General features: G+C 42.2%; 1 protein-coding gene across 2 annotated transcripts in view; it reads right to left on the reverse strand.

Annotated features, from left to right (window-relative positions):
* Thada (THADA armadillo repeat containing) overlaps positions 1-21,696 on the reverse strand; it is a 285,813-nt gene that overhangs the window by 104,103 nt on the left and 160,014 nt on the right. For both annotated transcript variants that reach the window (XM_040738715.1, XM_040738714.1), the window contains exon 29: positions 20,273-20,441. In XM_040738715.1, coding sequence (XP_040594649.1) covers positions 20,273-20,441 — 169 coding nt within the window. The remainder of the gene's footprint in view (positions 1-20,272; positions 20,442-21,696) is intronic.

Raw genomic sequence — 21,696 nt, forward strand, 5'->3', positions numbered from 1 at the left:
ACTCTCTCCGAATCACAGGAAAATTGTAAATTATTTTATGTCTTTCATAGAAAATTTTGTGATTTAAACACCACACACAGCTGGGCGTTGGTGGCGCACGCCTTTAATCCCAGCATTCGGGAGGCAGAGACAGGCGGATCTTTGTGAGTTCAAGACCAGCCTGGTCTACAGAGCGAGTTCCAGGATGGGCTCCAAAGTCACAGAGAAACTCTGTCTCGAAAACCAACCAACCAACCAACCAACCAACCAACCAACCAACCAACCAACCAAACAAACAAACAAACAAACAAACCAACAGAAAACCCACCACACACATACACAGAGCAAATAAAAAACACCTACATTCAAGTCAGCAATGCTCAATACTAAAATACCATATATTTAGTATTATTTCTCAAACGTGCCTTGAATTCTCGGACTAAAAAATTCTCATCTTTCCAAAATGCATGGGAGAGATGGTTCTTGATGCTCCTTCAAACTCCCTGAGTTCTGTCCCCAGCACCCATGTTAGGCAGCTCAAAACTGCCTGCAACTCCAGCTCCAAGGGAGCTGGCAACTCTCACCTGGTGTCCATAGCCAGTCATACATGGCATGTGCTCACACATAAATACACACTATTGGGGGGGGGTGTCTCTCTGTAGTCCTGGCTGTCTTGGAGCTTGCTCTGTAGACCAGCCTGGCCTCGAACTCAGTGTTCCACAAGAGCTATGGTTAAAGGTGTCCACCATCAGGTCCAGCTTAAGTAAAAAAATTTTTTTTTTGGTTTTTCAAGACAGGGTTTCTCTGTATTGTTTTGGAGGCTATCGGTCCAGCCCGGCCTCGAACTCACAGAGATCCGCCTGCCTCTGCCTCCCGAGTGCTGGGATTAAAGGCGTGCGCCCCCACTGCCCGGCTTAAGTAATTTTTTTTAAATGTATACGTGAATTACACAATTACTTTAGACGATCAATTAACTGGAGCCATAAGCTTACATTACTCAAATAATGGCTTCTTTTAATCCCCCCCAACAAAAGTCAACTAGCACCAGGTGATGACCTTAAAGAGCACACCTAGAAGTGACCACATTTCATGTGATGCTGAGACTCTCACAGGATGCTGAGACATGAGACACTGGGATGTCTAAGCATCTGCTAAAGCTCTCTAACCCCCACTGCTGTCCCGCTACAACCACGGGGGAGAAAGTCCACAGCCCAAAATCTTAGGAAAACTAAGGTTAAAACAAAAAGTTCTCCACTGCACACACCCCCACTGGAGACTTAGAAATACTGATGTTTTCCACAGAGACTGTGTTTGAAGTTGCTGTGACCAGTGTGACATCGGTAAGTCATCCTGAAGAGGTACCTGTCCTTCTAAATGCCATGCTTGTCATGGCACATGTGCTTTCCCCATGCAGTTCAAAGCCCTCTCTGTCTCCATGTCTCCTCTCGTCTGCATCCGTTTCTCCTGGCCCTGCAGCTTCTTCCTAGGGTGGTAGCATTTCCTCCATTTACTTGTGCTGAAATCTACTCTCCCCACCTCAGCTCAACATCAAGCCCCTTTGTTCTCCATCCTCTCAAAACCCACAGGTCAGAAAACCCATCCACTCAAGCCCTCTCTCTGGCTCATCTCTATGACAGAGGCAGCCCTCCTCAAGTCTGGCCTCTCTGGGTCTTCAGCCCTGGGATGGGAGAAATACCATCAAGATGAGGGTGCCGTGGGATCAAGGGTTTATGCGCTCCACTGACCTCCTTGGTCCTCAGGAGATGTGTCACACACGATTATAATTATCACTGCTATCTCTGCCCATTTCCACAATTCTTTCTTCATGCCCCTTGATCCTGACCATGAAACAGTGTGTTACTGAAATACTTCCTGCACCCCTGCCTTGGGCACTCCTGCCAGCTGCCTTTTAGACTTAGAAGCTCCCCCCTTACTCATGGCTCCATGCCTACTTTCCACTTGAATGACCAGGAACACCCTCCCAAAGGTGCAGCAGGTCTGGAGTGGAAACAGGCAATGAAGTGAGATCTGGGGAAACTTTCTGTCCATGCCATTGTCCAAACGTGGAAACTGCAGGCTTTTCTCATTGCTCTTTGTGGCCCTTTCAGCTCAAGGAAATATTGCCTATTTATTTACACTAGCTGTCACTCTGGAGAAAGACTTGCTCACTGGACTTAACACAAGTGTTATCTCACTTAACTCAGTTATTTACACAAGAGAAAATTTGGGAAACTCTGACAGCCCATCAACTCTTTCAGTTTGTCAGTGTTCTAACATAGAGATCTGAAATATCTTGCCAAATGGCCTCAATTACTTAGGCTGCAAAGATCCTATCTATAGTATGCTAAGTCTGGAATTATAATCAATTTGGACTTAGAATAGTATTACTATTACAATAACATTATTAATGGTAATCAAATCAATAACAAAGCAATATTGCAATTAAATTACAATGAATTAGACTATCTATTTTTCTATTGAGAATCTGTTGGTTAAATCCACGCTCAAGACCATGAGTGACGTTATACGGCACTATTGCCCAAGTTGTGCCACACCAGCCAGGTACTATGCATGTCCTTGGAACTAACACCAACCTTACTGATGTAGGAGCTGCAGAGGTCACTTTGAAGGTCAGAGATGCTCTTCCAGAGGACCCAAGTTTTGTTTCCAGCACCCATTTTGGATGGCTCAAAATTGACTGCAACTCCAGTTCCAGGGTACCCAGCGTACATTCTGGTTTCCATGGACACACACACATACGCTCATATAGACACATATACATAAATAAAAACAAAACTTTTTGAGGGCTGGAGAGATAGCTCAGGGGTTAAGAGCACTGACTGCTCTTCCAGAGGTCATGAGTTTGATTCTCAGCAACCGCATGGTGGCTCACAACCATCTATAATTCAATCTGGTGCTCTCTTCTGACATGTAGGCATAACACTGTATATGTAATAAATAAATAAATCTTTAAAAAAAAGATGAGCCAAAAACAAAACTTTTAAAAATCCATTAATGACTGAATTAAATAAAGCACCATCCACTTAAGAGAGAAAAAAACCCTCTAAAACTTCAACATTGTGTGTGTGCTGGAGATCTCATCCAATGTCTCTAGAGTGCTAAGTGCTCCACCATTGAGCAATATCCCTAGCTCCTGACTTGGTATCGTAAAGTCCCTCACAATGAGTTAATGAAAATGAAAATAAAAACTTGGAGCTTGTATCTTGGCCTGAAAGAAGGTGACTTCTACTTAGGAATCCTGCTAGATTTCTAGAAACTTGTACTTGGTCCAACTGCCCAAACTTGGCAGAATCAACTTCCTTTTGTCCCCTGTGGACTGCTGTTTGACCCAGTTCTCTCTCCACTACCCTACTGGGAAGAGTTCAGAGTTAACAAATGTCATCAGACAAGCAGCAGGTACTTCTAGGCAAGGATCACAGAATGCCCTTCTCAGATATGAATACAAGTTTCACATAAAGCACTGCAAATGTTCAAGGATGCTTATTTGGAAATATACTTATTAAAAGTATAAAGTCAATTCTGGATTAAGCTATAAATGAACTAAATGCAACAAAAGAAATTATGGGTCCTTTCGTAAGACATGAAATATCATCTTTATATGATAACCAAAACATAAAATTAAACAAAAAATGGCAAGCAAGTTTACTGCAGCACACTGGAAACAAAATTTCAGCTGAGGTGCATTACAACTATGTTTTCAAGAGGAGAAACAATTCTCCATAACACAAAAGCTTCAAATGTAAATAATGAATAGTTCCCACGATGAGATTCACCTCTGAAACTCAGCAGATTGCAAAATCAATGCAGAGACGAAGTTATTTATCAACTCCGCTTCCCATCAACCTTAGCACGCTGTCAACTAACAATAACAAGTTAATGTTTTCCAGTAATCCTCACTGTGCTATTTAATTGCCAGCACTCAGGCCAAGGTAAACGCGACAGCAACAAAAAAGCCAACATCACCATCAAAGAACAAGATTAATGAACACTACATTTCTGCTTTGAAGTGAACGCGGAGAATCACACCCACACCATATTCCTTTTTAGCCACTGTGATTTCAATTGTGCCAAACAGTCTACACAGTGACTTGAAGGTAGATTTAAAATATTCCCTTTGTCTTAACTCACCCTGTGCTTCATTCCCTGAGGAAAGCTTCAAATAACATCCTATATATTACAAAGTAGACTGCCCCCCAAATCACAGAACACACTAAACTAAATCCTAGTCACTACTCCTAAATAAAACTTTTTAAAACTGAACTATAACTTGGCCAATATGAAGTGTACTCACAGTCTGAGTCTTTACATATACACCTAATTAACAGCTGTAGTAACATTACTGTCACCCCCGAAAAATGAGATGATTCTAACATGCTTGAATGAACCCCAGGCCGAAGAGCAGGAGCCCACAAGACCATTGGACTTTAACTAGGTCCTGGCTGCTCAGAGCACAGGAGACAGCAGTGCGCTCCCATGCTCACATCAGGGCTGGAGCATCTGCACCTCAGTGTGGTCAGCTCTACTGTGCTGCCCAGACGAGGTGCATGGTCTGCTCTCCGAGTGATAGTATACAGGTTAAATAATAATGACTCAAGAATAAGAACAAGGGGATGGAGAGATGGCATGGTGGTTTAAAGCACTTGTTATTCCTACAGAGGACCTGAGTTTGGTTCCCAGTACCCTCGTGGTGACTCCCATCAATCTGACATCCTCTTCTGACCTTCATGGATACCTGGTACACACGTGGCTCACAGGCATACATACTAGCAAAACATTCACCCACAAAAAATAAGTAAGTAAATAAATGAATGAGTCTTTTTTTTTAAAAGTTAAAAATAATATTAAAAAGAAAAAGAACAAAAGCCCAACAGTTCTGGAATCCCTATGAAAATCATGAATTTAAAAAGTCTTGGGGTGGCTGGGCTGTGGTGGTGCACACCTTTAACCCCAGAACTTGGGAGGCAGAGGCAGGTAGATCTCTATTATTTTGAGGCCAGTCTGGTCTACAGAGTGAGTTCCAGAACAGCCAGGGCTACATAGAGAAATCCTGAGATATGCATGGTAACCCAGAGAAGGGTTAGGTGATGCGATCTCCTTATTGGATGGGGGGGGGGTAGATGGTAGAAGGAGATGAGAGAAAGAGAGAGAAAAGAGGAGGGAAGAGGAGGACATGGGAGAGCAGGAAGGTTGAGCCAGCGTAAGAATAGAGGAGAAAAGGATGGGGGATACCAGAAAAGAGGGAGCCAGTATAAGTTGGAGGAGAGATCCGGCACTAGTGAGATCTTCACAGATCTGCAAGAATTATACCAACTGGCAGTAAGGCTACTGTAAATGTCCTCCCATGATAATGAGAATGATGACTACCTTATATGCCATCGTGGAACTCTCATCCAATGGCTGATGGAAGCAGAGGCAGACACCCACTGCTGTGAACCAAATTGAACTCCTGGAACCCAGTTGCAAAGAAGAGTGATGGCCAAAGGAATCAAGATTGGGCTGGCAAACCCACAGGGGCAGCTGACCTAAACAAGGGGGAACACATGGACCCCAGGCTGATTGATGACTGAGGGGCCAGCATGGGACTGATGCAGACATCCCTCCCACCAAACCTTAGTGACAGAAAGGAGGCCTTGGCAATCTGTGGGGCCTGGGAGAGTGGAGCAGTATTTATTCCTGGCATACAGAGGGACTCTGGGAACCCATACCACGTGGAGGGATGCTCTCTCAGCCTGGACACATGAGGAAGAACCTGGGCCCTTCCCTGGGATGATGTGACAAACACTGAAAATCCCTTATGGAGGTCCTTGCCCTACCTAGGGAGCAGAGGAGGGGTAGAGTGGGGGTGATGGGTTGGGAGGATTGGGGGGGTGGGGGAGGAGGGGAGGGAGAGGGAACTGAAAGTGACATGTGTAAAAAGTTAAATAAAAAATATATGGAAAAAAAACGCAACAAGAAAGAATATAAAAGGCTTGGGGTTTGGGGATATATCTCAGCGGTAGAGTGGTCTGATATCCTAAAATCCTAAAGACGCTAGGTTTGTTCTTTAGGATTGCAATATTTTTCCTTTTAAAAATATCTTTTTTTTTCTAGACATAAATCACCCAAAGAAAATATTAGTACACCTAATTCAGTAATTACTTAGAGAGAAACCAATATATTATAAACATGGTACAATATGTTTTTGACTGCCTTATATTGACTATACAGAGTAATGTTGGGGGGAACTAATCTTTTTAAAGTCTAATCTTTATGAAGTAAAACTCTTATTCTTTATTAAATAAACAACCATAAAATGTCTTATTTAATCCACTAACTAACACAAGGTTGATCCAACCCTGGAAGACTGCAATTCACCATTCTCACTGCATCTAAAGACACGAAAATATGAGGCTGGGAAGGTACGTGGCATGTGCCCACCACATACAAAGACTCCAGGTTTGATCTCCAAAATTTGGGCAAGAGGAAGAAAGAGAATTAACTCAGTGACTGTGGAAAAGGCATTTGGCAAAGTTCAACATCACCCTTGTTTCCATTTTGTTTAGTTTTCTACTTTGCCAATTTGACACAGCTAGAGTTATTTGGGAAGAGGAAGCTCAGTTGAGAAAATGCTTCCATCAGATGGCCTGTGCCCAAGTGTGCGAGGCATTTTCTTGATTCACGATTGGGGTGGGAGGGCCTAGTGCAATCGTGACGCTCCCTCTAAGGGAGAGGTGGTCTTGAGGTGCATAAGAAAGCCAACTGAGTAAGCCAGGGTGCAAGCCAGTAAGCAACGGACTCCATGATCTCTGCTCCAGTTCCTGCTTCTGGGTTCCTGTCCTGACTTCCTTGAAAGGACAATAAGCTGTAAGGTGAAACAACCTTTTCCTCCCCAAGATGCTTTTGGTCACGGTGTTTTGTCACAGCAGTAGAAAAAACTGAGATAAATGTCTATTTGTAATGAAAAAAATCTCAACAAACTATAAAGTAGAATGAAAACTTACAACCTGACAAAATGCATCTAAGAAAAACATGTAGCTATACACTGAAGAAAGTGAATGCCTTTTCTCAGATATTAGGAAACACAAAACCGTTCATTCTTACCACTCCTGCTCAACATTATACTGAAAGAACTAGACAGCATAATAAAATAATAAGACAAAAGCAGGAATTAAAAGGCATAGTACTCAAGGAAACAAAGCGCTTTTATTTGTAGATGGTACGGTAGTCTGGGTAGTAAGACGGTCTGTTTTAGAAGGACACTGGAACTAGCGAGCTGAGCAGGATCACAGAACAAGGTCGGCATTTGGAAACTATACTCCCTGTATAAGCAATGGACACTTGAGATCTAAATGTAAAAACACCACTATTTCTAATAACACATAAACCCATTAATTATTATGGGATAAATCTAACAAAATAAATATGTACAAAACTCAAGGATCCTTGCCTGGTATTGGTAGCCCACACCTTTAATCCCAGCACTCGGGAGGCAAAGGCAGGTGGATCTCTGTGAGTTAGAAGCCAGCCCGGCCTACAGGATTGAGTGCCAGGGCAGGCTCCAAAACAATACAGAGAAAAAACTGTCTCAAAGCAAAGTAAAGCAAACCAACCCCCCCCAAAAAAAACAAACAGAAAAAAACAAACAAACAAAACGAAAACCTCAAGGATTCTTTTAGCCAGTAAAGAGTAAGTACAGTACAAATTCTGGGTAATATGGTCTGTCTTATAGGCATAAGTAGCTACTGAAAAGATGTAAAAAAGAGGTACGGCTGTATTTCAATAAAGCTTTATTCAAAATAGGAATGCAGGTCTGATTTGGCTTCCACACAACAGATTACAACCTTGTAGAGAAACACACTCAAAACAATGTATTAATTAGTGCTGATTAAAAGTAATAGACTAGTAAAATTATTTGCAAATTTGTAGGCTTTTGGGAAGTGAAGATGGCAATTAACTTTCTGCTCAGAGTAATAAACATAAAAAGTATGACCTGTTGAATATTAAACTGTTTTATATCTAACTCAGAAATCCTAACATTTATGTTATATTGCCTATAGGTGTCTGAGTTTTTAAATGTTCTTTGGACTGATCATAAAATCTTTTTGGTTCCTTTATTAACTAATAAATAAACTAGTACATATTCATTTGTTTGAGTGATGATTTTATTTGTCCATGCACTTATGTGTTTGTTTATTTATTTTCTTTGAGACAGGATTTCTCTGTAACCACCCTGGTTGTTCTGGAAGTTATTCTGTCAACCAGGCTGGCCTTGAACTCACAGAGATCCGCCTGCCTCTGCATCCCAAGTGCTGGGATTAAAGGCGTGAGTCATCATGACAGCTCATGTATTTATTTTTTAATTCCCTCTAGTATAAATAATTTTCATAGTGGCATTTTAAACTAATTATCACCATCATTATTATGAAAGATAGTTGCCAGTCATTGTATTGGAATTTGTGTATATAGTAACTCTACACTTTAATGAAAAGATATTTATTTAATGTGTGTATACGGTCTGTGTGAGTGTGTGCCATGTACACACAAGTGCTCATGGAGACCAGAAAAGGCTTGGAGTTACTGGCAGCTGTGAGATGCGTGACATGGTTTCTTGGAACCAAACTCAGGTCCTCTAGAAGAGCAGCAAGTGCTCTTCACCACCAAGCCATCTCTCTAGTCCCACAACATCTCTTTTTATATCAACCTTGCAAATTATGTTACCTTTATTTGTCAAAGGATAGCTACTGTTGCACAAAGTTCAAGTGTCCTGTTCTGGGTTAAACATCTAGAGAGTAGGGGAACACAGTGTCAAGGCTAGGCCTACTTAGACCCGAACCCTCTCTCCATATACCATTCTCTATTCACAAGGTGGTCCAGGGCGCTGATAGAGCACTACAAAAAGAACAAATACAGTGCTAATCTCACACCAAAACCAAACAGGAAGGAAGCAATCACAATAAAGCACGGCCTTTCCCCCTGTGCTTTTCAATTTTAAAATGATAAGAACACTTAGGGTCCCTGCCTGACTTATTCTTTATCCTTCCAGTTATCAGAAGACAACAGACAATCTACCTTATATGGGAATCTCCAATGAGCTACAATAGAATTTTACGCAAAGATAATTTTGCTACCATTTTTATTTCCTACACACAAAGTCCCAAGGTGGGCCACTGGAAATCTGTACCCCAAAGAATAGAATACTTAATATTCTGACTTTTCTCTGCTGGGCCGGAAAGCTCTTGAACTTCTATTTTTGGAAATTACGCTATCCCTTTAATCCTGTTACAGAACTGCTGGCACACAAGACAGCAAAGGAAACATGCTGAGAGCTTGTCCCTGGAAAGGCGCCTTCAGAAACAGGAAGAAAACAAACATAAGGAAGCAAATCATTTTGCAAGAGAATTTTGTGAGATCTGTGTCAGTTTTCACAGCTCAACTCCTGTGCAAGCCACTTACTTCCTGTGCAAGCCACTTCCCTGTGCAAGCCACTTCCCTGTGCAAGCCACTTCCCTGTGCAAGCCACTTCCCTGTGCAAGCCACTTCAGAGCACACTATCCCTGAAGCCAGCTCAGCACTGGGGGAGGCCCAGAGCCACCGCTTACAGCATGATTTAAATTGTACCTATAGAAAACACAGCAGCCCTTCTCTGTGTCTATTGTCTGTCTTTTCATAACCAGAAACCCTTAGATAGGAGGAGAGACCACTGAGAAAGCACTTGTCTCTGTCCACCTTTTTCTGTAGTGCTATATTTAAACCATCAGGGTACACACACTCCAGTGCACTAGAATCACAGATACCTGTATATATTTAGATTAATACAGATTGATATAGAAATAATTATGTGTGTGCATATAAATAGGTTAACATATTTACATGGGCTTCCTAACTGTTAAAGAACATATCTAGAAACAATTGCACTCCAGTAGCAATGAATACACACAGTATTGTGATTCTATTGTCTAAATATTATTTGTCAATAAAAGGAATCAGGGTTGCTTGGAGAGATGACTAATTCTACATGTAGGTCAACCTAAAACGTTTTGTAATCTCAGAAAGGAAAGAGAAACCGACCAAATCAAAGGTATGGACACACATCTAAGGGACAAGTTGTGGAAAAATCCCTTTAAAGAGTTGTTGCGGTGTTTTAGCTGCTTGGGGAGGGCCTGAGTTCAAGACTGTGTGAAGATGTGTCATTGTGACAGGTTTAATAGAAAGCTAAGGCCAACAGCTAGGCAGCAGGTGTGGGTGAGACTTCTGGACAGAGAGAGCTCTGGGAAGAAGAAAGGCAGAGTCGCCAGAGGATGCAGAGAGAGGGCAGAAGGGCAGGGAGGGAGCATAAAGCCCACGAGTCACATGACAACATGTAGATGAATAAAAATGGGTTAATTTAGGTTACAAGATGCTACCGGGACAAGCCTAAGCTATAGGCTGAGCTTTCATAATTAATAGTGAGTCTCCATGTCATTTTTTTGTGAGCTGGTGGCCCCAAAAGAAGTCAGTCTACAGGGATATAAGAATTAACCTGAGCTTATAATGGCGGAAGCCAGAACCATCTGGGCAGCAAAATAAATGCTGTAATATTGGATTAAACCTAAATTAAAAGATAAACACCAATGAATCTATACTTACATAAATAAATGATTAAAAATATCAATTAATGGAGAAGAGACAGATTTTCCACTTAGAAGTATACATTTATGAAGATATCCTCCTCTAAGAAACAAAATTTAACTTCTTTTCCTCTACCCCTACGTGTAGGCTGCATTTTCTAACATCCTCCTAAAGAATGGAAGGGTGAGGAGGAGAGGGACTCCACAGTGGGTAAGCCTGGCAAGCATCATCTTTAAGCCACGGATTAGGTTAATAGCAGCAGTGACAAACCATGCTGGCAGGTGTCAGCCTACAACCCTTGATATGACATAATGCAAATGGCAGCCATCTTTGTGGGCTCCTTCACAAACCCTAATCCCTAGCTTAGCCACCAAAAAAAAAAAAAAAAAAAAAAACCACCAAAACTCAGAAGACAGACAAACCTAATTGGAGGAACTTTCTGATCAGCAGTTTATATTAAGGCCATTAAAAGCAAGGAAAATACTTGAAAAACTGTGATAGACTAAGGGAGGCTAAGGGGATACCACAACTAAATGAAATGTGGCACACTGGATGGAATTCCGAGACAGAGAAAGGACGGAAGATAAAGACTAGAGAAGGAGTCCGCTGTTTCCGGCTTAGTTTACAATCATGTGCTGTTTACTTGATTACTGTGACAAATACCACAATGATATAGGATGATAACAGTGGGAAAAATTGGGTGAGGGGGTGTATGAAAGCCTTTTGTAACGTCTTCACAACTTTGTAGTAAACCTGAAACTACCCTAAAAAGTTTACCAAAAAGGAGACAGTGACTATCAGGTTAAATATAGAAATGAAATCAGATCTATGCTATTTATAAAGGACAACTAAAACTAATTAATCATAGAGAAGGAATGGACATTAATATGTGTATATATGATATATACATAATATATATATGTAATTATTTAATTCATTTAGCATTCAGGCAGAAGAAAGTTGTTTTAGCAATATCAACATTAGTGGACCAGTACCTTTTTTTTTTTTTTTTAAAGACAGATTGCTGCTCAGGCTGGCCCTGAACTTACTATGTAGTTGAGAACAATCTTGAACTCATGATCTTCATACCTCCATTTCTTTCATACCACCATTGCCAATTTATATGGTGCCAGGGATCAAACCCAGGGCCTGTGTATGCTAGGACCCAATGATGACGTCAATTTTTCTCAAATAAACCAATCAACAAACACTGCTTTCCAGTAGAAGAGCAGCACTGAAAACAATCAATTATTAAGCAGGAAACTGATACTGTATGTCAGGAACTGTTTTCCAAGAAGAAAGAAAAGGCTACCTGCCACAAATGGGCATAAGTTACTGTCTATAATCAGTGGAGCAACACTTCGGGCAGGGCTGTCAAACAGCACATACATATGTTAACTGAACTCACTTCTTGAAAGATTAACAGAGGTGATGGGATTTTCCGGCGCTTGAAAACTTTTCAGAGTCACAAACACACGTTAAGCCCACTCATTATAAAGGTGACTCCAGGTAAACAATTTTAGAGCACTAGGTAGAAACAATTCTCAGGTTGCCAAGCAGAATGTCCCCCCTTCACTAGAAACTTGAGATTTCAAAATCATCCCAAATAAGAAGACCAAGGAAAACAAGGCACTACCTCTTCATCATGAATGTCATCTAGCAATAAATCATCACACACTGTATACATCTAACAGCTGCCAATCCAAGCACAGAAGGCATGCCATTTCTAAGCCAAAAAAAAAAAAAAAAGCAGACCAAAAAAAAAAAAAAAAAGTAGAAAATGAAGCAGGAAGGCATCCATCATTTGGCAAGCAAACAAAACTCCTTAAATATTTGCAAGTGCAGATTTTTAGCTCAATTAGCAACCCCATTAATACGAAGTTTCCAAAAGACATAGGTTCATCCAAAACAAAAGCTCTGTTGTATTATGTACAGTGCACTTCCCACCTGTGCAGTGTTAGGAATGGAACTCAGAGCCACAAACATGCTAGGCAGGCTCTCAACCAATCAGGACTATCTAACTCTTTACACACGCACACACACTCACACCACACACACTCACATAGACACACACACACAACACACAGACACACTCACACACACACATATACACACATACTCACATGCACAGACATTCACTCAGACACAGACACTCACTCAGACACTCATACACACAGAGACACACTCACACACAGAGGCAGGGATATACAAAATAAATATTTGAAGAATTCTAAAAGAGTTATTAAGAATATATTTTAAAGTCTTATTTTCCACATCCTAACACTTTTCAAGAATCAAGTTATAAATTGACTGGATTTTTGTATATTTATATATGTAAGGTCCATATAACATTTAAGAGACCCTTTTAAATAATTAAAATTACTATGTGATTACTATTTCCATCATGTATTTTTAACACCATTATCTAGAAACACTAGTCCCCTTTTGAGGGTCAAATTCTGGGAATCTGCAGATGTTTTAGTTCACATTTTGATGTCCTGGCTATGTTTTCAGCAGAAACCTATTCTTTGTGAAGATTTACTCATACAGTTCCTACCTCCTACCCAGGAGAGGCTCAATGAGACACACAGTAATCACACCCAGCCACAAACCAGGTATCAAGCAAGAGAGGAGAGAAAATTCTAACTGTGTTATTTTCCCAAAGCTCTCCTGATAAACAGAGCCTAGAAACGTACTGAACTCCCTGAGTCTGAGGAGGGCAAACTTAAGTTTCAAGAAAACAGTGCAAGTGGATCAGAGGCAGACTGGGACAGGGCACGAAGGAAACTCCAGACAGCTAAGGAAACGGCTCATGTGTTCCCAACACTTGTGTGTATGTGGAGGGGGTTGGGGGAGAGGTGGGGAGGGAAATCTAGAGCTTCCACTGGGATTTCCAGTCTGAGTGTCTATGCAGAGTTCACTGTAGCCTCACAGCCTGTTCCTAGGACAGGAGGCGGGCTTTCATGACCAGAGTATTTAAGAGAGCTGTATCCCAACTTGTCCTACAGGATGACAGAGAGGATCCACAGGTGCCATGGAGTAAAGGTTTTCAACAAAAGTCAGGTGACAAGTAAAGGGGGTGAACAGCAGCGAAACACAGACCAGTGCTTCCACAACCCGCGCCTTATGACAGGAAAGAAAAGCAGCTCAGTTTCTTGAGTCTTTCTTTAGGCGCACAGACTCACACTATTGCAAGCCTCTAGGGCAATGGCTCTTACCCTGTAGGTCGTGACCCCTTTGGGGGTCCACATATCATATATTTTGCATATCAGATATTTACATTATGATTCATATCAGTAGCAAAATCACAGTTATGAAGTAGAATTGAAATAATTGTATGGTTGGGGGTCACCACAACATGAGGAACTGTATTAAAGGGTCACAGCCTTGGGAAGGTTGAGAACCACGGCTCTAGGGTGACTGCCAAATTGTCGCACTATGCTCAACCACAGTGCTTTTAAAAGGCCAATCAATTCCTTAGTAACTGAAATAAAGTGGGCATCCTAAATGAACTCAAGGGTTGTAGAACAAGTATATTGTACCATCCCCAAAATACTATACCACAAAAGCAATGAGGCATTACTGCTTGCCTGCTAGACTGGAGTCTTCTAAAAACAAACAATAAAAAAATTTTTATTGAATGGGGAAACACGCTCCCCCCCCCCAAATTTCCATCACATAACGGGCTCATATACTATGAGCTACTTGATTGGAGTCCTAGGAAATGACAGAGCCCCACATCATACACAGTACGCTGCTTTGTTCTGATGGGCTTCTGGAGTATACTCAGAATTATCTTGAGTAATAAAATGTCTCAAAACAGTAACAATGGAACTCCTAGCAGGGGCTGAAAAGATGAGAAGGAAAAACGAACTTAGAAAAGTACTAGATTATTCTATCTAGGTGGATCCTATATCTCCTTTCACTTTATGAACTTCAAACTTCCCCCAGGAATGGTCAAAGAGGTCTTTGTCTGACACAGTGTAACAGTGTTCTTTTGCAGACTCATTGAGTTTCTAATGGAGTCTGAGGGAAAGGATGTAATTCCAAACAGACCAGGTGTGCAGAATAACAGGCTGATGGGCAGGAGCTCTGCTGGGGACCCTGGGGGATCGTGGCTTTGTGAGGGTGCAGGACAGCAGCTAAGGACCCTCTGGGAAGCAGCCAGAGCGCACACTGACATGCTCTCCTGCACACACTCAGCACACTAACGGGAATCTTTACACTGTCTACTAGTATTTCAATATTCAAAATTAGTTTTCCTAAAAGTTTTCTTTAGCTCAAAATCTCTGATATCATTTTTAGTCGTTCACATGCTGACCTATACCTTCCCTCCAATCATATTCTCCTCGGCACACCCCTGAAACATTGGTTAATAGTCACATGGCCCCATGCAAACACTTCCTTATGTTAGTTTATTCCAAGTCCCACTGTCTCCAAGCCGTTGCACTCATTCCAGCCCATGTGTAACAGCCAGTGCTCCCAACACGCAGAGAAGGCTCTCTAAGTAACACACACCACATAAAAACTTCTGAATGCTTATAAGGGAAGGATTCATTTATCTTTGAAAGTAGCATTTTAATTAAAAATGACTTTTCTGGGCTTATATCCAGAAAGCCATGCATTGCCAAAGATAAGTTTTAACAAGGCCCAAGGCTTTCTTCAACTTTTTAAAAAGAGATCAGTGCCACACAGTGCTGTTCCCTTCAAGGCAATGGACAACAATCGTGCTTTTGCCCCAGTATAAAACAGATGCTGCGCTCCATCAGCAGGTGACCACGGCTATCCAGCCCTCTGCTCCCTCGTGCGCGCTGAGAAGAACAGGTGCAGCAGAGCCCCTGAGGTGTGTGCAGCCACCACACTGGCACAACTCTGCACAGCCCTGCTGGCCTGGGAACGTCTCTGCCACTGTGGGTGAGCTCCTCTCACAGGAACACGGGTGCTCACAAGGGAGGACACATTGACTGCCAGTCACAGACGTGTTTCAGTGAAGTCTGGAAACTGACAAGTCGTCCACTTACAACATCAGCATCACTGCCTGCTTTTGCTTTTCCATCTGAAATTGTATTTTCTGAGCATAAAATAAGCAACAAAGGACACAGGTCACCAAATGAGATCCTGCAAGTACTATTCCATTTCTGGACAACTTGAACATTTTAGGTTTCACAATGTTGTACCGTTGAGAAACATGGGAAAGATATTAACATTCTTAAAGCATAGACTGTCTTCTATGGATATACTTCTAAAAGATGGAGTCAACTCTTAAATTTTATTTAATTATAAATACCAATGCAATGATATCAGTGAAAGGGTGTTTCTGTTCTGGATTTCCTACTTCATTTCATTGCTTGGGTCTGGAGGAAGCACTGGGAAAACAGCAGCTGCTTCACACAGTTAGCTAACTTGGTCCATCCACCTTTATTTCCTTCTAGGTGCCTGCATTTCTTTTCAAGACAGTGATTCTGGGCAGGCAGAGAACAAAGGGATACTGGTCTTGCTACCCTGTAGGCTTGCTAAGAGCATGAATAAAATCACAAATGCTCTAAATGTTGCTTTTCCTTTCATGGGAAACTAAGTCATCCACCTGGGCCATTGGAAGCCTATCTCTGGTTAGTATTTGCAACACCCACACAGGCAGCACTGTCACTGAGTTCCACAGATAGGAAAGAAGACTTTTCCAATCTGGGAATTTTCAAAGTGGAGAAATCAAGTCTCCAAACTGAAGAAAACAAAACAAACAAACAAAAGAGTGTTTGGTGTGTTCTGTTGGGAAAACAGAAAGAAATGTGTTGGTTTCAGTTGGTAAGAAATGCAGCTCGTGCTCTCACACCGAGGGAGGAGTGGCATTTGAGTGGCTATATAGACTGAAGAAAAAACTTGCCGAGAATATTCAGAAATACACAAGTGGTTTTCTCACTTTCCAACAGGCTATATCACCCAGCTTTAAAGAAATCAGAGACATGACCAAAAGGCATGGTGGGCGAACAAAGTCAACACTCAAACTCTCCCTCAGATGCTGTAGACTTCTCTATGAACATCAAAATGTTAGTTAAATACACAAAAATGGGAACAACCTTTTGCTCAGGGTTGTTCCAAACTCTGTCTTAACAAGAGAACTTTCTGAACAGCACTGCAACTTCTTAGGGGTGATAAGTAACCTAGTAATAACATTAAGTTCCGAACATGAAGAATTTTGGCAATAAAAACAGACAGTTAATTCTACTTAAAAGACGGGTGGCCTGCCAGTGTTGCTCCCAAATGAGGTAATGTCCATGGCTCTTATCTGGCCTTTATTGGGATTTAATGTCATTTACTCTGAGCCCTTTGAACTTGCTGTACAACCTCACCTTCCCTAATGGCGCCATTTCCTTCCACTTCAGCAATGCCATTCTGAACCCCTGGTTTTGAAATGACTTGAACCCACAGGTTCTTATTCTGCATGCCCTATAATTTGAGACTTTCTGGTCTCAGAAACCCAGGGATCAGCACATTTTTGTTTTTAAGGTATACTGAAGAAATACTCTGGTGTTTGATATGTTTATGTAAACATCTTCAAAGAAGTCAAAATGTATAATTCAAGAAAATGTTCTGTGAAAGAGTTTGTTTTCTGATTACAAAATGATTTCCTGCTCTTGAAAACTAACAGTTTTGTATTTACTTAGCTGGCTCTAAAGGTCCCATGGAGAGTATCACTCCTCTTAGTCCCTAACAGCTCTTTTCCAAGTGCAAGTATTTGCTTGTTTCAAAGACAGCTTTATGTGTAGAAGAACCTACTAGTCCAAGATTCCTCTCTGACTTAACCCCTTAGATGTTCTCCCCGAAGAGACACCATCAACAGTCCAGAGAGAGAAGACAGCACACACTTCTGACTTCTTTTCAGCCAGAGTGAAACAACCTTGGCAAATACAAGGGTCTGTTAGACCAGCACAGTAAATGCCCAGCACCCAGCTATGACTCCCCCACTCCCATAAGCCTTTCATCAACACTTAGGAACAAGAGGAACAGCCATCAAGCCCAGAGTTGGGGACTTTTTGTCTTTCCGGAGTTTCATGTGACAGTCAACAAAGTGAGCCTGAGACTATGAAAGGCAGCCCACATCCAGAGCGGAAGATCACGTCTGGTTGCTGGGCAGACTGGTGCAGCAGCCAGGGACTGCCACGAGGAAGAGGCATCTGGTTAAAGAGGCCCATCGGTGCAAGTGGAGAAAGAAAGAAGCGGCTCCCCCAGCAATACTTCTGCAAGAACTCTCCAGCCTATGGCTGCAACCTTTGATGCTCTGGACATTCCATAGGACTCCTTACAGTGTACACTTTCAATATTCTCTGTTGCCACTTTCCTTGTCACTAGTCTGTTTCCTTTGAAACAGAAGCAGAGTTGGGGCCCAATAGATCTAACTTGCTTGACTAAGCCAATGATGATATTGGCCTGTCTCCAAGGCTAAGATAACTCATGACTCTCTTTAACACAGGGATGAAGTGAGGACCAGAGGTGTAAGTGCTTGAGATTTTATAATAAGAATCACGGGACTGGAGAGATGGTTCGGTGGGTAAAAGTGCTACCACACAAATGTGAGGACGTAGTTTGAATACGGTCCCAGGGTCAAACCCAGAGACACAGTCAATAGAGAAGAAGGAAATAAGCCTGGCAAGTTTGTGGGCCAGCACCATGGTGTACAAAACAGAAAAACAAGAGGTCCTCTTCAAATGAGGAGGAAGGTGAGGATTGACAACCGAGGCTGTCTGCCCCCTGACCGCTGCCCGGGTGCTGTGGCATGCACCCCTGCCCTCAAATGCATCTCCCTCCCAATAAAAGAAACCACAAAACCCTGTAATACACACAACATGGAGCAGATGATCTGAGGTGCACTTTGAGACTGACTCTCTCTCTCTCTCTCTCTCTCTCTCTCTCTCTCTCTCTCTCTCTCTCTCTCTCTCTCTCTCTCTGTGTACTCTTCTTAGAAGGCCCACAGGATCAAACTACTTTCAAAATGACACAAAGAGAACAGTATCCTCTACTACTTTTTCTTTATTATGTGCTGGTGGGTTTGCCAGGGTCTACAAGGGATGTGAGGATGTCTTCCCTGGTGATAAAGGAGTATGTACTTTGGGTTCCTATGTCTTGATATTACCTCAGTTTAGTGTCGAATTAAATACTGAAATGTAAAACTTGCTTGGGACCTTCTATAATTTAAGTTAGTTAAGTCTTGAGAACCCTGCAGTGGAGTTTCTGTCTGGCCCAAAAGCGTAGTTCCCAGGCATGCTGCTTCTTGTCTATGTTAGTCTATAATGTTCTCTCTGCACAAGAGACTTCTTCACCATGGCTGATTAACTACTTTCAGCCTCTGTTTAACTGCCACCTGCTCTGTGATGCTTGCCCTGATTTCTCTGACTCAAGTCAGATGGCCCTGCAGCCAGCACTTAGCATGCTACATTGGGATGGCCAGGAATGACTTAGTCACTATTCTGACTGTGATACAGCAGTATGTAGTAGGAGTTCAGTAAAATCTTTACTGAATATATAACAACCAAGAAACAAAGACAAAATGCAGATCTACCTGTCACTTCACACAAGGGAATTAGTTTTTACCATAGGGCAGGCTCATTAAAACTGTGATAATAACCATCTGTATATCTCATTATGGGCCAGGTCCATAAGCACTTTATATGCACTAAGTGATTTAGTGTTTTGACTTCAGAAACAAAGATGCAGATGTGCAGGTGGTGAAGGTTGGATACCTGATGCAGAACCAGGCAGTCCCTCCCTGGAATCCCATACTATGAACCATTTAACACGCTGCCTCCCATGCCAGCGCTGTAGACTTCGGGTTTACAATATGCCCTGGGATTTCAAGGCCAACACTCACTCCTCTTATAATCTAGTAACATGACCTGAATTTAAATCTGTCCCTATCAAGCCCAGGTGAGCATCCACAACAGCCATGTGAATAGAGGATTTTACCAACACTGTCTGTTCCCAGGCTAGGGTTTTCATTGGAAAATTTCACTGACTTCTCATTCATTTGTTGTACTTAAGTAAAAAGAAGAACAAACTTCTATATTTACTTAAAACAAGAGCCAGCAAGATGGTGTAGTTTTCCATTGCTGTGATAAGACACCACAACCAAGGCAACATGTAGAAGTGTCTATTTGTGCTAACAGTTCCAGGGAGTTAAGAGGCCTCAGTGAAGGCATGGTGGCAGGAGCAGGAGGCTGAGGATTTACGTCTTGAACCACAAGCGAGAAGCAGAGAGAGCAAACTATAAACCGTGTGAGTCTTTTAACTCTGAAAGCCTGCCATCAGTGACACACTTCCTCCAACAACACTACAACTCCCAAATCTCCCAAACGGTGTCACCCAGGAGGAGCAGGCATTCTAATACCCGAGACTTTGGGAGTCATTCCTCATCCAAACCATCACGGCCTTGAGCAAGGGGTGGCCCACAATGCTCCGCAGGCACACTTGATGGAAAAGCATGCTGCAGACCCTAAAGCACAGGACAATCCGCCACATCAGTTCATAGCAGTGCATGAGATCATAGTTTGGGGATATCTGGTAATTAAGAAGTAGAAATAAGTAAGTTCTACAGACAAAAGCCTGAGTATCAGGTCTTCACCTGCTAAGAATACACGAGAACCCAAAGTTCATCCTGTGGAGTTTTGAAGTCGCACAGAGTCACTCTACTTACCTGTAGAAGTGTCCCATGAATATGGTTTTGTCGGAAACACTGATCAGTGCTGTTTGGGAGCGAGTCTAGCAGAGTGTGGAGGGTGCTTGGTATTTGGTCTATCGTAATGAAGGGGACCAATGCACGAGCTGCCATTTCACGGGAGCGGTAGACAGGTGAGCGACCACACCTGGGGAGAAATAAAAACATAATATTCAAGGTTGTTTCCACATCTGTATCTTTGCATATGTTTATTATTTACAGGATCAATACCTCATTTCAAATGACTGTCCTTATTCTTTCCTTATTCAAATGATGTTTTCCTTTGTACCTGGGTTAATTTCACAGGTCACACTGCTTTTGTTAAAAATAACACTGGCATATGTAATTCTATCACAGGGGGAAAAAGAGTAGGCAGGAGATAGCAGAAGAATGGCTCATTCCTCAGTCATGAGCACTAACTGGACACACCTGAAGAGCAGAACGAGGTATGGGAAGTGCTGTGAATGGAGAGCCTGTCTCTGAGCAGCCTGCATGCAGGCTGGAAAGGTGAGATGCACATTAGAAATGATGAGCAAATCCAAGGCAGCACGGGACAATGATGGACAGATGATCTCCCTCTTGCAAGCAGTGAGAAGAGAAAGGCTAAGTCAGGAAAGTATGGGTCTAGTTGGCCAAGAACAAAAGGCTGTCCTAGCCAAGAACAGCAGTATATAAAGCACAAGTAGAAAAGCTCAAGGCACAGGAGGATGTGCCTGGATGACTTGGGTGTTGATGAGAAACTGGGCATTAAGGCTACAGAGCTGATGAACCGGACCACACCAAGGAGCAACACAGACAGCATAGTACCAAGTTCCTGTTACAAAGGCAACACATGAACCCCCAGGCTCCACATCCTCACCACTGGGCTGACTCACATCCAGAGAATGGGAATGAAGGCAAGGGACAGTCATGGACAAGCCGTATTTTGTGACGTTAACAGAGCACTGGAAAGGCAGGGCATCTAAGCGTCTCTCAACCTTATAAACACTTAGTCCTGGGAGGTCACAACCACTTTGGTGAGTGAGACTTTGAAGCTGAAAGCTTTCAAATACAACACAAATTGTTAGAGAAGCCTGATATGCTAAAGTCTCAGCATAAGAAGTACTTTGCTAGGATTCTCCAGACTTTATATGTCACCTACCTACAAAAACACCCAATTTTGGAGCTGCCTTAGATGCCAAGGCAAAAAGATCAGAAGACAGTAGGTTCTACTTGGCAAAGAGATGGCCTCTTAACTTTCCCCCAAAGCAGAAAGTGTTATAAGGATTTGCATATGGTCTACTGGGGCCATAGTCATGGAGGCATAGGATGTAAGGGGCAGAGTCACAGAAGAAATGTTTCTACTATTTCAGAAGTACCACCAAAGTGTACCTTAATATGAGAATAAAAATAGATAAGATTTC

This window comes from Mesocricetus auratus, unplaced genomic scaffold (assembly GCF_017639785.1).
Source record: "Mesocricetus auratus isolate SY011 unplaced genomic scaffold, BCM_Maur_2.0 Super-Scaffold_100676, whole genome shotgun sequence".
In the NCBI taxonomy this organism is placed as follows: Eukaryota; Metazoa; Chordata; class Mammalia; order Rodentia; family Cricetidae; genus Mesocricetus; species Mesocricetus auratus.